The 13,117-nt window shown below is 45.6% G+C and overlaps 1 protein-coding gene across 1 annotated transcript in view; it reads left to right on the forward strand.

The window, feature by feature from the left end:
• Positions 1 to 13,117, forward strand: part of LOC147112804 (PC3-like endoprotease variant B) — an 845,811-nt gene that overhangs the window by 737,706 nt on the left and 94,988 nt on the right. Inside the window, exon 11 of the mRNA XM_085998224.1 lies at positions 3,105 to 3,219. Within this exon, the coding sequence (XP_085854350.1) occupies positions 3,105 to 3,219 (115 nt within the window). The remainder of the gene's footprint in view (positions 1 to 3,104; positions 3,220 to 13,117) is intronic.

The following is a 13,117-nucleotide window of genomic DNA, read 5'->3' on the forward strand; positions in this document are numbered from 1 at the left end:
CCCTGCTACGAACAGGGGTAGCATAGAAATGGAACGATGATTGTAAGCGTGCTTTTCAGAAGAGTAAGGACTTAATCACTTCAAGGGAAGTATTGGCTCACTACAACCCAGCACTGCCAATCAGGCTGGCGTGTGATGCGTCTCCCTACGGCATTGGGGCGGTACTGTCACATAAATTCCTTGATGGTTTAGAGAGGCCGATAGCTTTTGCGTCACGCTCGTTAACTTCTGCCGAGCGTAACTACGCCCAGATTGACAGAGGCCCTCAGCCTAGTGTGGGGGGGGTGAAGAAGTTCAATCACTATCTGCACGGTCAAAAATTTACTCTACTAACCGATCATCAACCTCTTGTCTCCATTTTCAACCCTCAGAAGGGCGTACCGATAATGACGGCACAACGGCTGCAGAGATGGTCCCTTTTCCCCGGGGCACACCAATATGACATCGAGTACAAAGGAACTAAACAGCATGGAAATGCTGATGGATTGTCACGCCTACCGTTGCCGACGGTGGAAGAAGAAGACCTTGCAGTGGATCCAATGGAGTTATTCCACTCGACCATAGTCGAATGTCTCCCTGTGACGAATGCAAACATAGTAAAGGAAACACGGAATGACCCGACACTATCACGGGTCTATGATTTAACGGTGAAGGGATGGCCAGCACATGGCGAACCACTGCTGCCAGCATTCTCGCAGAGAAAAGAACAGCTGTCAGTGTGCAGAGGAACCTTGATGTGTGGATCCAGAGTAGTAATTCCACCTAAGTTGACGGATAGAGTGCTCAATGAGCTTCATGAGGGTCATCTGGGTGGGGTAAAAATGAAGAACTTAGCCAGAGCATTTGTGTGGTGGCCGGGAATCGATAGAGAAATCAAAGAGATGACCAAGAGCTGTGCAGGATGCCAGAAGGTCCAAAACGCCCCACCACAAGCTCCTCTGCATCCATGGGAGTGGCCCTCATCTCCATGGCAAAGGGTGCACATTGATTTTGCTGGTCCCTTCATGGACTCGATGTTTTTAATTGCGGTGGATGCACATTCAAAGTGGCCAGAGGTAATAAAAATGTCCTCAACCACCACGGAAAAAACTATCACAGTTTTGCGAACCATATTCGCCAGGAATGGGCTGCCTGAACAGATTTGCTCTGACAATGGACCACAGTTTGTGTCTGAAGAGTTCCGGAGGTTCTTAAAGAACAATGGCGTTAAGCATTACACATCTGCCCCATATCATCCAGCCACTAATGGATTGGCTGAGAGGTTTGTCCAAACATTCAAGAAGGCTATCAAGGCAATGTGTAATGAAGATATACCCCTACAACACAAGGTGGACAACTTCTTGTTTGCCTACCGGAATGCGACACATGCGGTTACCAACCAAACTCCAGCCATGATGTTCTTCAATCGAAGACTACGATGCCGCTTGGATTTGGTTAAGCCAAACGTCCGAAGAGATGTGGAGAACAGGCAGTTTCAGAATATGAATGAAAGGCCGACCAGAAGTTTTAAGATAGGTCAACCAGTTTTGGCCCGGGACTACCGCACTGAGAAATGGCAGCCAGGAACGACTTGTACACGACAAGGACCTCTCATGTATACCGTGGACGTTGGGGAGAGCATTGTAAGACGCCATGCTGATCAGATTCTAGAGTCACTGGAAAACGTCAACTCCACACCACGATCTGATACACCTGGTAATGAAATTGACGTTCCAATTGCAGCCACCGCAGAACCGGTAATATTGGAAGCAGATGAACCAAACAAAGACATTGATCCCGACGCAACATTGCCAGAAGAACCTGATACCCCAAAGAGGCGTTATCCAGACAGAATCAGGAAGCCTCCTCAAAGACTGAACTTATAATTGCTTAAACTTAACCAATGTATCTAGCAACAGTAATTGTGATTGTAATTCGTTATCATTTAGTTGTTAAATGAATGTTATGTACTGTTTATCTAAAAGGGGAGGAATTGTTGTGTATGTACCTTTAAGGGAATAACTGGTCTCAGACTGCAGTACTGGCAGTGACCACCCCTGTATAAAAGGCGCTAGAGAGCCTCTGTTTGTTAGTTTTCACTATTGACTTCCACCAGTAAAGACTTGTTGTTTTCACTCCTGCTGGTCCGTGTCTCAATCATTCACGGACTTAACATAACTGACAGTAAATTATTCATCTCTTGTGCTAGTCTGATACAAACACACACATCCTAGGCTTGGGAAGCAGAGACAAACTACAGCTCCCCTGATGTCACGCATACGCAGAAGAGCTGGGCCCCATAAGGCTTCATGGGGTGAGTTTGGCCAGGTCCATATCAGCAGCTTTTGCCTCTGCCGCAACCCAAATAGCACAAACCTGAGTCCAAAGAGCCAGCGTTCGTTCCACAAGTGAACGGTTTTCAACTATGCAGGAATTGCTCGAGGTGTTTGTAATCCTGGAAACGAATTTAAAGGGATCATCACTGATTCCACCCACTCTACCTGTGGCTGTGAAAATAACAACAGCTATTCATTTCTTGACTACTGGGTCTTGCCAGGCTTGAGGAGAGATCTCTAATTTTCCTAGAATGATGGAAGGACTGTATCCTCTAAGTCAAGTGAATGCTCATGTCACGGTGGCTCAATACCATATGGACATGATGCTATGGGGCCAATTTTCTGAATGCACTCTCCTAGCAGGTAAGGCTTTCATCCCAAAGTGTACGTAAACAAAATTGTTCCTTCAATCCATCAGCACATAGAGTTATGACTGATGTACCGTTCAACTTTGAAGACTGACTCATTGATATCTGAACGCACTTGCTCCTGCGCTGGTACCCTGGTTCTGTCATGCCTGTATCCCAGAACTGGACTCTCACTTTAACAAATAGAAATACTGAATCCTCCATACCAACTGTGTTCTCACATGGTGGTGACACAGTACCATACATAGGTGTAAGTGCTTCACTGTCTGTGTTGGTGCCTGCTTTAGTAACACTTGTGTGTACTAGATGTGATGCAATGTGTTATGTTCTTGAACTCCATAGTGTGACTTTCATAAGATCCTGTACATTAGTCTGAACAAAAGCTGTCACTTCATAATTGTCAATTTGTGCTTTTTCTCAGGTATCAGACAACAAAAATAAAGCGTTCAAATGCTTTCGGCCTTACCATGAAACAAAAGCTGGAGCAGTGCTGCAATTTAAACTTGTACTTTGGGGAACATTTGACGCTGACAGAGGTAAGTTTGTACTTTTGCATGTTTTACAAATGGATTTGTTCTTCAATTGCACCAAAGAAAACGAAGCTAAATATTTTTGCTTATTGTTTGTTTTGAGCAAGTGTGTGTGGCATAGTGATTGTTTAGAAAGGGAGTCCCAGAGAGCCCCAAAACTAAAAGGGAATGTTGGTAATATCAGTGGCTCATCAGTTGGTTCTTGGGTTGTAATATGGTGCATATATCTATTGCTCCAGAGGTCTGCAGAATAAACAGGTGTTAAAAGTCAGGTGGGACCCCTGGGAGGAGAGGATTGTCAATTGTAGATGATGATCAAAAAATGGCAGAGGTATTTAAAAGTACTTCATTTTACTCTTTACTAAATAGACGCATATTTATGAGGAGATCAATCTTGAAGTAGTTGAGAGTACGATAAGCAATAGGAAAAAAAAGGAAAATTTTAGGTAAGTTAGTTAAGCTAAAAGAAAACAAAGCACCAGGATACATCCAAGGATTCTGAGGCAGTTGGGGGAGGAAATTACAGAGGCCCCAGAAATTATGGCCCAGAATTTGCTGAATCACTTGTGCCACTGTAATGGCTCATCTATGTTGTAGGGCCCGTTTTATAGTGCAAAAGTCCCACACCATGACTTCACACCACACCATAACTTCCTGCAACTTTTGCACCATAAAACCATTTCCCTCTCCAAAAATGTTGAACAGCTAATTTCCAGAGCTCCACCCCTCCTTTAGAATCAGTGGCGATCACGTGTATGCTGAAGTAATGTCACTGCGATCGCCACTGCCACTTAAACCTCAAAGAATGGTGGTGGAGGGCTTTCTAATATAAATATCTATTGCTCGTTCACCTTACTTTTTAATTCCACTGTATTTCTATAGTAGGGCTACACACGATAGGAATGGAAATAATTTTCCTGTCCAAGGTTCACAAAATACATGAACTGATGCATCAAACCAGGACTAAATGGCAGCATATTGATTTTAGCACAATAAAGATGGAAAGAAAGAAAGAGAGAGAAAGAAAGAGGAGAAGAAAGCAAATAATTAATTCTGCTGCCTAAGTTTCAACCTTTTATGCAGTGGCGTATTACATGCATGAAACCAAAGGGAAACTATACTTTTATTCTAAATATTCGCTGTAATGATGCAGCTCACATTTTGTCAGTGTGGTTTTGCCAGATTAGATAATTTAAAATTTATTCCTCATTATATCTTTCAGTAATTTGTTGTTGGATATAAATAAATAGACAAATAAATTACATTGAAATTCCCGCAGAAATCAACAATTGAAAGGAATTCAATCCACAATCCATTAGCTGCGCCATTCCCAACCTGCCGCTATGCTTGCTGCAGCCTATTATCATTATTTTTCCAGCAAATTGTGGCATAAATTTATCATTGGAGGATTAGAGAGCATAATGGTTTAACTTATGGTGTTCATCAGCAATATCGCCATTGCAATAAATTCAGGGCCTATATTTTAGGGCTCTATTGAGTGTAGATATGTGCTGCAGGACTGGAGAGTGGCCAATGTAGTATCCAATTTTAAAAAGGAAGACAGAACTAATCTGGTTAATGATAGGTCAGTTAGCTTAACATCAGTGGTAGGGAACATTTTAGAGTCTTTAATTAAGGATGAAATTACAATGCATCTAGATAAAGAGAAAATATTTAGAAGTAGCCAGCACAGATTTCAAAAGGGACGATCATACTTGACAGACCTCATAGAATTCTTTGAGGAGATAACAGACATGGTAAATGGGGGAAATGCAGTGGAGGTTGTGTACATGGACTTTAGGAGATTACGAGAGAAGATTAAGTGGTATGGAATTAGGGGAGGATAGCAAACTGGATTAAAAATTCGGTGGAAGGAGGAAAACAGAGAGAACGAGTAAAAGGCAGTTTTTCAGAGTGGTTGGGAAAAGTGTCCCATAGGGTTCCGCTCTGTGGTCACTTCTGTTCACTGTGTATATCAATAATTTGAATAAAGGCAATTGATGTCGACATTTTCAGATGATACCAAATAGGATGTATAGTTAATTCTTTAGAAGACCAAAGAAAGCTGCAAAGGAATATTACAAAAATGGGTGAATGGTCTACAAAGTGGTAGATAGAATTCAATGTCAATAAGTGTGGAGTGATGCATTTTAGTAAACAAGCAATAGCAGTAATTATACTGCGAATGGAAGTAAGCTTGGTGCTATCGAAGAGTAGAGGAATTTGGGGGTACAGGTTCCCAGAACATTAAAGGCAGCATCTCAGGTTGATAAGGCTGTAAGAATAGATAATGGGATTCTAGATTTTATCTCAAAAGGTACAGTATAAAAGCCAAAAGGTAATGATGAACCTATATAAAAACTTAGTAAGACCTCAATTAGTGTGCTGTGTGGAGAACAGTAAAACATGACATCTGCTTATTCTAGATGTTTTTTCCTGCTGCTCAACACCTCACAGTTGTTTGTCGATTTTCTGCCTGATTGCCTAAACTTATAGTACAGTTCCAGAGAAGCAAGGTAAAAACTATAACCCTCCTGATTCATCTCACATACGCATATAGATACACAGACGCACTCTCACACACGCATGTTGGAAATCACAGCGGCCAACCCCAAGTGACCTTTCCATCTCAGATATAAGAGCTAGCCTGTGTGTGTGTGGCGGGGGGGGGGGGGGGGAGGAGGGGTGGGGGGCGGGTGGGGAGGGGGGAAATGTCCTGCAGGCATTTACCGGTTTATAGCTCTTCAACTGAAACTATTGAGGTCAATTTTATAATTTATTATTCCCACCACAATGCATCGGTAGCATGAAGCTTTCATGCTGTGCTAACCCTGACTTCTATGGGATATTTCTCTTTGATCCAGATGTTATCTGCTGCTCATTGTTCAGTAAATGGCACAGCTGTTTGGCAGCCTGTCTTGGAAAGCAGAGGCGGTGAAGACAGGTCTCCTGTGGCATGTCCATGCACATACGGAGGGGTCTATAAATGCAGGTCCAGAGGTAGTCGCTACATCTCGGTTGAGCACCTTATTTTTTGCCCTCAAATCATCTAATAGAAAATCAAGCACCCTCTAAATCAGTTGTGCGAGGTCAGGCATTCAAATTTCTGGCCCGCGCTCAAAAAGCCCCGTACCAGTGATGGGACCTCACAAAACACACCCCTTGGTGCCAGGATGTTGCTGCCAGTTGGCTCTGGTGGAGTCCATCCCTCCTGTGCCGCCTCCTCTTGTTCTAAAACTGGTCCCAATTCCTTGAAACCTTCTCTGTTACACTACTTTTCCAACTGCAAATTCAGCTGTCTATACATTACTGTGGTAATATTTTAGGAACTTTATTACTGTAATAATGTTTATTTGGGAGGTCACAATACATAAGCTGAAAACAAACAAAACTGGTTGGCCCAGGGAGACGGGAGTTTCCCTGAATCTACCAGCAGCCTAAACTTCAACAAATCCAAAGGTTAGTTTAGCAAATGTTTGAGTTTTGTTTACCTTTTGAGACAACTACTACACCAATACCTGACAGGCATTATACTGCGCAGTAACAATGATTGAAAACTATGAACTTTGGCAGAGAAAATCTCTAATTGTGCTTTGTAACATTTTTCATTACGATGAACAGGAAGTTATTGTTTCAGGTGTTACATGAAAGTTACTCAAGTACTCAAAGGGTTAATTCTGCAGCATATTGCCCACTCATGAGCATCTGTCTATTGTTCACATTGAGCCACTTGTACTTCAGGAAGTCACTTACAGTGTTAGAGCAGGTTTTCATTAAGCACTTTGAGATACCGAAACATATGTGACTCAGTATCAATTTGGACTGATTTACAATGTTCCCTCTATTGAAACAGTAATTAAACCTTTACATGTACTTCTTTGTTGCCACCTCATTGCCTTAAGTTTACTTTGGTTGCGTGCATTTTTTATCTTTTACATTTTAAAGCATAAAGCTGTTTATTACAAGTTTCACCTTCTTCACATTAAAACAAATGAGGAAGGACATCTTAACTGAAGGAGGGCAGAGTAGAAATGAGGAAGCAAAAAAATGGAGTTAACATTTTGGTGTTGGTCATTTACATGGGAATTCAATTTAAGTATGTTATGACAATGAAATGTGACAATGACCTCTGGATCCAGCAGTCAAATTGAAGTTAAATCAGAGAATTCAGGAGGACTTGAGGATAATTGACCTGTTGATTGAAATATTCAACATGAAATATTCATATGAGTTGAATCTCAGACATCCGTTAGCATTATATGGATAATTTTCCAACTTTGCATTATTGCTGGGAAGCCTCGTCTGTCTAAAGTATGTTTGGAAATTCCAGCGCAGACTGGACATGATTTTCTCAACACTGCGATTGAAAAATTGTGCTCATTTGGTCAGCATTCCCAACATGCACTTGCAGCAGGTGAGGCTCCCCAATGAGAGTGCCAAATTGGATAATTACCCCTTATGTTCTCAGTTTAGCTGTAATGCTGGAACATTATAGTAGGACACCCAGGTTTGAATCCAAGGCACAACTGATATTTCAAAGAAAAAAATACTTGCATTTATATAGCATCTTATCACATCTCAGAAATATTTCCAAGTTATTCACGTGTAATGGATTACATTGAAGTATATTGATTGCTATTATGTAGGCATTTCTTCCAGTAATTTTTCACATACCAAGTTCTCACAAATAGCAATGAGATGAATGACCAGCTAGTCTGGTTTTGGTGATGATGGTTGAGGGAGGAATTTTGCCCCAGATACTATTACAACTCCTTGCTCTTTCTTCTTTCATATAATACTGTGGGATCTTTACCATCCACCTGAACCACCAGAACAGGTAGGCAGGGTTCTCAGTTTAATATCTAATCTAAAGGGCAGTACCTCTGATAGTCCAGCATTCCCGCAGTTTGCACCAGTTTCCCCCTAGAAGGTAAGTCATCTTCTGAACTGAGTCATCTGAATGAGGGAAGAGAAGTTGGCCTGAAGAATTGTTAGCTGCTTCCTACAAGCATACCCTCCGGTGGGCAACAAAGAAGTATCTGTGGTATCCATGGATACATTAACAAAATAGATACTTTTATTCTCTTGAGCAAAGACTGCAATGTGGATGCAGGGAATTAATCGGGGTGGGGGGTGGTGAAGAATTGTTAAATTAACAGCAGTGGAAGTATAATTTTTTAACAGTAATATTTACAATATCATTTCAGGATTCTGAACTTCTGAACAGGAGAAATAAATAAAATATTTAACAAAACATAAGCCCTTGATGGATTCAGTAAAAACTTGATATTAGCTGATTCTTAACCTCATAGAATCACTATCTGGCTTTAGGAAGAGCCTATTGTAGAGATTAGATTACTCTGTACTCCAGGAAGCCAGAGCAAAGTTTGACTATTCTGGATCTGCCTTGTTATATTTGACAGCCTATTGAAAATGCTTCTCTTAAACTTCAGCTTGAATATTCAGTTATATTCTTAGATGTATGCTCCCTGTCTAAAAAGATTGCATTGATTTATTTGTGTGCAATGTAAATAAGTCTTCCTTAGCTGTTAAATGTATTTTTCCTTTGAAAGATTATTGAAAAGTCAATGGCAAATTTTAAATTGAAATAAAAGGACCAATAGGCTTTCAGATTGTGGAAGGTATACAGTAAGGAATTCTCTGTAAAGGCTCTGTGTATTCCCATATCATCTTGAATATGTCTAGCACCATTAAAACACCTTGGGATGGTGCAGGCTGATTCTAACAGTGGTGCCTCTTATGTCACCCACAGCACTGGACAGGGAGTGCAAACGTATGGTAGATCATGTGATGTCATTACCACTCAGTAATTGCATGATATAATCACACTGTTTACATAGGCACTATAGCCAGAAAATGATTGTGAGCGATATCATTGCACAAACAATTAACACACTCATTTCAAATTCCCCTCTGCATTGTATTTATGGAGTCATTAAGGCCTAGAAATTGGGTATAGCCCCGCTTGAGGCGTCAGAATTGACGATGCGCTAAGTTTATAGCCAGACGAGAGCTATCCGCGCCTGGCGTGATATTGGGTTGCATCGCCCCCAAAGGGGATTCAGACGCTAAATCAGCCGTTGCACGGTGCTCTTAAGGCGCAAAAGGTCAGGTGCTACTCAATTTCGACACGGACGGGCGCAGCGCAGGTGAACTCAATTACGGCAAAGCAGGAGACCTGCAGGCGCCGGCCGGCTCTTAAAGGGGTGGGTCAGTCAGACTGAGCTTCAACACCCAACGCCCTGTAGGCCTCAGATTCGGCGCTCGCCCTTGTCTGGCGGTACAAAGTTGATCATTATGGAGAAGGTTAGGCAGAGAGCAGAGCGCTTCAGCACTGAGGCTCTGGACCAATTGGTGGCTGCAGTTGAACACCGTCGACAGGTGCTGTACCCGGATAATGGCAAGAGGCCAAATCAGAAGGCTTACCGACGATCTTGGAGGGAGGTTGCTGTGAGGGTCAACTCCAGCAGCATGGTGACCAGGACCCCTGTTCAGTGCAGGAAGAAATTCAACGACCTCACACGGATCGTTAGGGTGAGTGATGGTTTACCAAACTTGTGCTTCTCTCCATCTGCAGCTGACTTCGGGCACCCTGCTGCAATGATGCGCCACTGGCCATCTGTCAGTATGCACCCATGGCCCTTTCTGGGCAGACACATGGACAGATGTCTCAAGGCCTCATGTAAGGGCTCTTGCACCATGGGGGGCATGCGATGATGTCTCAAGGCCTCATGTAACAGAACCTCCCCTTCTTTCCCCTGCAGTCGAAGATGGCGCAGATTAGAAAAGAACAGCGTCGAACCGGTGGCGGACCTGCACAAGTGGTCACTCTCACGGATCTGGAGGAGAGAGTGCACCAGATACTTGGAGGACGTCTGTCTGGTCCAGTGACCACTGCATCTGCCGACCCCATTACCGACAGCGAGAGTAAGACTCTCACCTTTTCCACCTGTTGCCTTCCACTTGGTCCCCCCGCCAGCATGCATCCTCAGTGTGCAGCCATGTCAGAGCCATGCCGCAATCTGGCATGCCTTTCAGCAAACCTGTCCTTTTGCTAAAGCCACTCTTCCACCTCCCACTTTCAGATGAAGCAGCACCAACTCAGGCTCAATGCGCTGAAGCTGCCAGTGCCAGTGCCACCGGAGGCGAGGACCAGGAGGAATCCGGACCAGCCGTTGCAGAATCCGGGGAGCTGAGACATCTGCAGACTGGGGATAGTAGTCCCCTGGAGGGGAGGGGGGGGTGGCTCTGGGGATGAACCAGTTGCCGGACCAAGCGGCATGGAGCAACGCAGGGGGGATAGGCAAGTTCAGCCACCGTCTCCCCGCAGGGCAAGGCAGGTCGTCATGACTGCTGCACAGAGTGCAGATGAGGTCCGGCGCCTGGCAGAAATGAGCAAACAGGCCCGGGTCAGACACACGGAGCTGATGGCTGCAGTGGAGAAGATGCCTGAGTCAATAGATTCATTGGCTAGGAGTATGTTGGACTTCGGGGCAACAATGGAGAGGACTCTGCAGGGCTTTGGCGCAACAATGGAGAGGTCTCTCCAGGTGTTCGGGGAAACAATGGACAGGTCTATCCAGGGCTTCAGGGCCACAATGGACAGGACTATCCAGGGCTTCGGCCCAACAATGGAGAGGACTGTCCACAGCTTTGAGTCGGCAATGGAAAGGACTGTTCAGGGCTTCGGACAATCCCTGGAAAGGTCTGTGCAGGGCTTGTCCGAGGCAGTGGAGCGGTCGGCTCCTGCCTTGTCCGAAGCCATGGCAAGAACTGTCCAGGCCTTCTCCGAAGCACTGGCACCTGGCACACAGGTCCTCACTGTTGCCACGCATTCACTTGCTGGGCTCCTCCACAGCCAGATTGACGCAACGCGATGTCTCACTGCAGCCACCCTCTCTGCATCAGATAGGATCACCCCGGGCCCTTCCACTCCCGTACAAGGCCAGGAATCCGTGGAGCCTGCGATTGTGGCGGATGAGCCGAGCCGCTCCCCACTGATAGCCAGTGTGTCGTCCGACCATGGTGCAGGTGTCCTCTCTCGGCAGGAGACCATTGCACATGCCAGCACTGGGACGCCTGCATTGCAGCTGCCACCACATGCAGGCCACACTGCTCCCAGCCATGCTCAAAGCAAGCATCCCGCGTCCGCACCCTCCAAGCCCAGCGGTCGGCCAGGCCGTACCTCAGGGGCTTCTGCGCTTCCAGACAGTCGGCAAGCATCCCCCAGCCTTGAGGCCGCCACTGGGGTGCAATTACGTAGGAGCAGCAGGGAGGGAAGGGGCCGGGCGCGAACGAGAAGTCGTTCTCCCTCAAGGGGCCAGTTGTAGAGGGAGGTGCTGAGACGTTTGTTTGTCCAAATTCACGGACACCCTCACCTGCTGTTATAGGTGCAGATTTTTGTTGAGTTTTGCTGCTTTGCCGAACAGGTCACTTTTATTTTGGCAGTCATGGTTTCTGCTCACTTTACGTTGTTTAGCTGTAATGAAAGACTTTTGTGTCAATAAACAGAAGTTTAAATGTTGCTTGGTGCATGTGACTACTTTCAGTGATGCTGGCATGCAGAGGCCCTCAAACATCCAAAGTGCCCATGAGGTAAGACTCTCATCATTCCGCCACAGGGGTGTCGAGACGAGTCCAGAGGAGCCTCTGACGAATGGACCTTCCACTTTCAGCAGCCCTTCCATCTTCCTCCTCCTCCTCCTCCTCCTCCGCCTGCTCTTCCTCCTCCTCCTCCTCCTCCTCCTCATACTCCTCCTCCTCCGCCTGCTTGTGCAGGGTCCGAGGGAAGGTAATGAATGGACGCGTTCGCCTATAAAGGGCATCTGTCACTTGCCGGATGCAACAGCGGACTGCAGCCTGAGCGGCAGTCGCATTGTCCCCAATGGCTGACTGAAAGGAGCCGTTGGCATAAAAATGGAGGCCTTCAGTCAGTGTAGCCATCACGGACAGAGAGGTTCTACAGCGTTCACGCGGCTGCAGATCCTGACCAAGCAGGTGGCACGGATCAGTAACAATGTCCCTCCAGATTCGGAGCCTTCGCAAACACTGCTCCTCCGACATGTCAAGGCTTGTCACCTGCTGCCTAAAGACCCTCGCAGCCTCCCGTCGGATTGGCCGACCTCCATTGCCCCTCCTCCTTCTGGACAATCCCGGCCCTCTCTCCCGCCGTCTCTCTGCCCCTTCACAGTGTTGGGCGATGAGGCCGTCGCCCTCCAAACAAGCTCCCATTCGGATGCCAGTTGGTCAAAAGGCTTTTAGGTGTAGTGCTGCAAGTGCTTCGGACAGGGTTGAAGGTCCCAAGTACTGTAAAGCTCAAATCCCAGAACTCCGCTCCACATTAGCTCGCCAACTCTCTCCAGCAGCGATCGCAATGAGCAGGCCAAGTGGCAGAAGATTCTGCACTAGAGCTGTCCCCTTTAAATAGCCCCGCCCTACTCCGAGAAGGGCCTGTTAGCCCTCCTTCGAACTGTCACTAATAGCGCTGGGCGCTAAGGCTCCTGGCGCCACCCAATATGCGCTCAGGCGCTCCTAAAAGGCGTTGCACACTGAAATGACGTCATGAGCCGTTTGCGCTCGCGGGCGCGCGCAAACACTTAGCGCAGGCGCTAAATGTATAGTCAATTTCTGAGTCGGCGCTATCCTCATAGCGCTCGCCCCAGCATAGGGCTTCGCCCCAATTCTAGGTCTCTTTAGGCGCTCAGCGCCGGCGCTACCAACCCAATTTCTAGGCCTCACTCTTTTATTTTAAATGGATTAAAGTCTTTGCTAAAATAGTGGAAATAGGAGAACCTTAAATGTTTATGCAATAACATTGCTCACAGTAATTTCCAGACTGACAAGCCCTGTTTATAATATGTTGCTCATTCTTGGAACATAGAAA

This window comes from Somniosus microcephalus, chromosome 9 (genome assembly GCF_052327205.1).
Source record: "Somniosus microcephalus isolate GS21.2 chromosome 9, FLI_Smic_1.0, whole genome shotgun sequence".
In the NCBI taxonomy this organism is placed as follows: domain Eukaryota; kingdom Metazoa; phylum Chordata; class Chondrichthyes; order Squaliformes; family Somniosidae; genus Somniosus; species Somniosus microcephalus.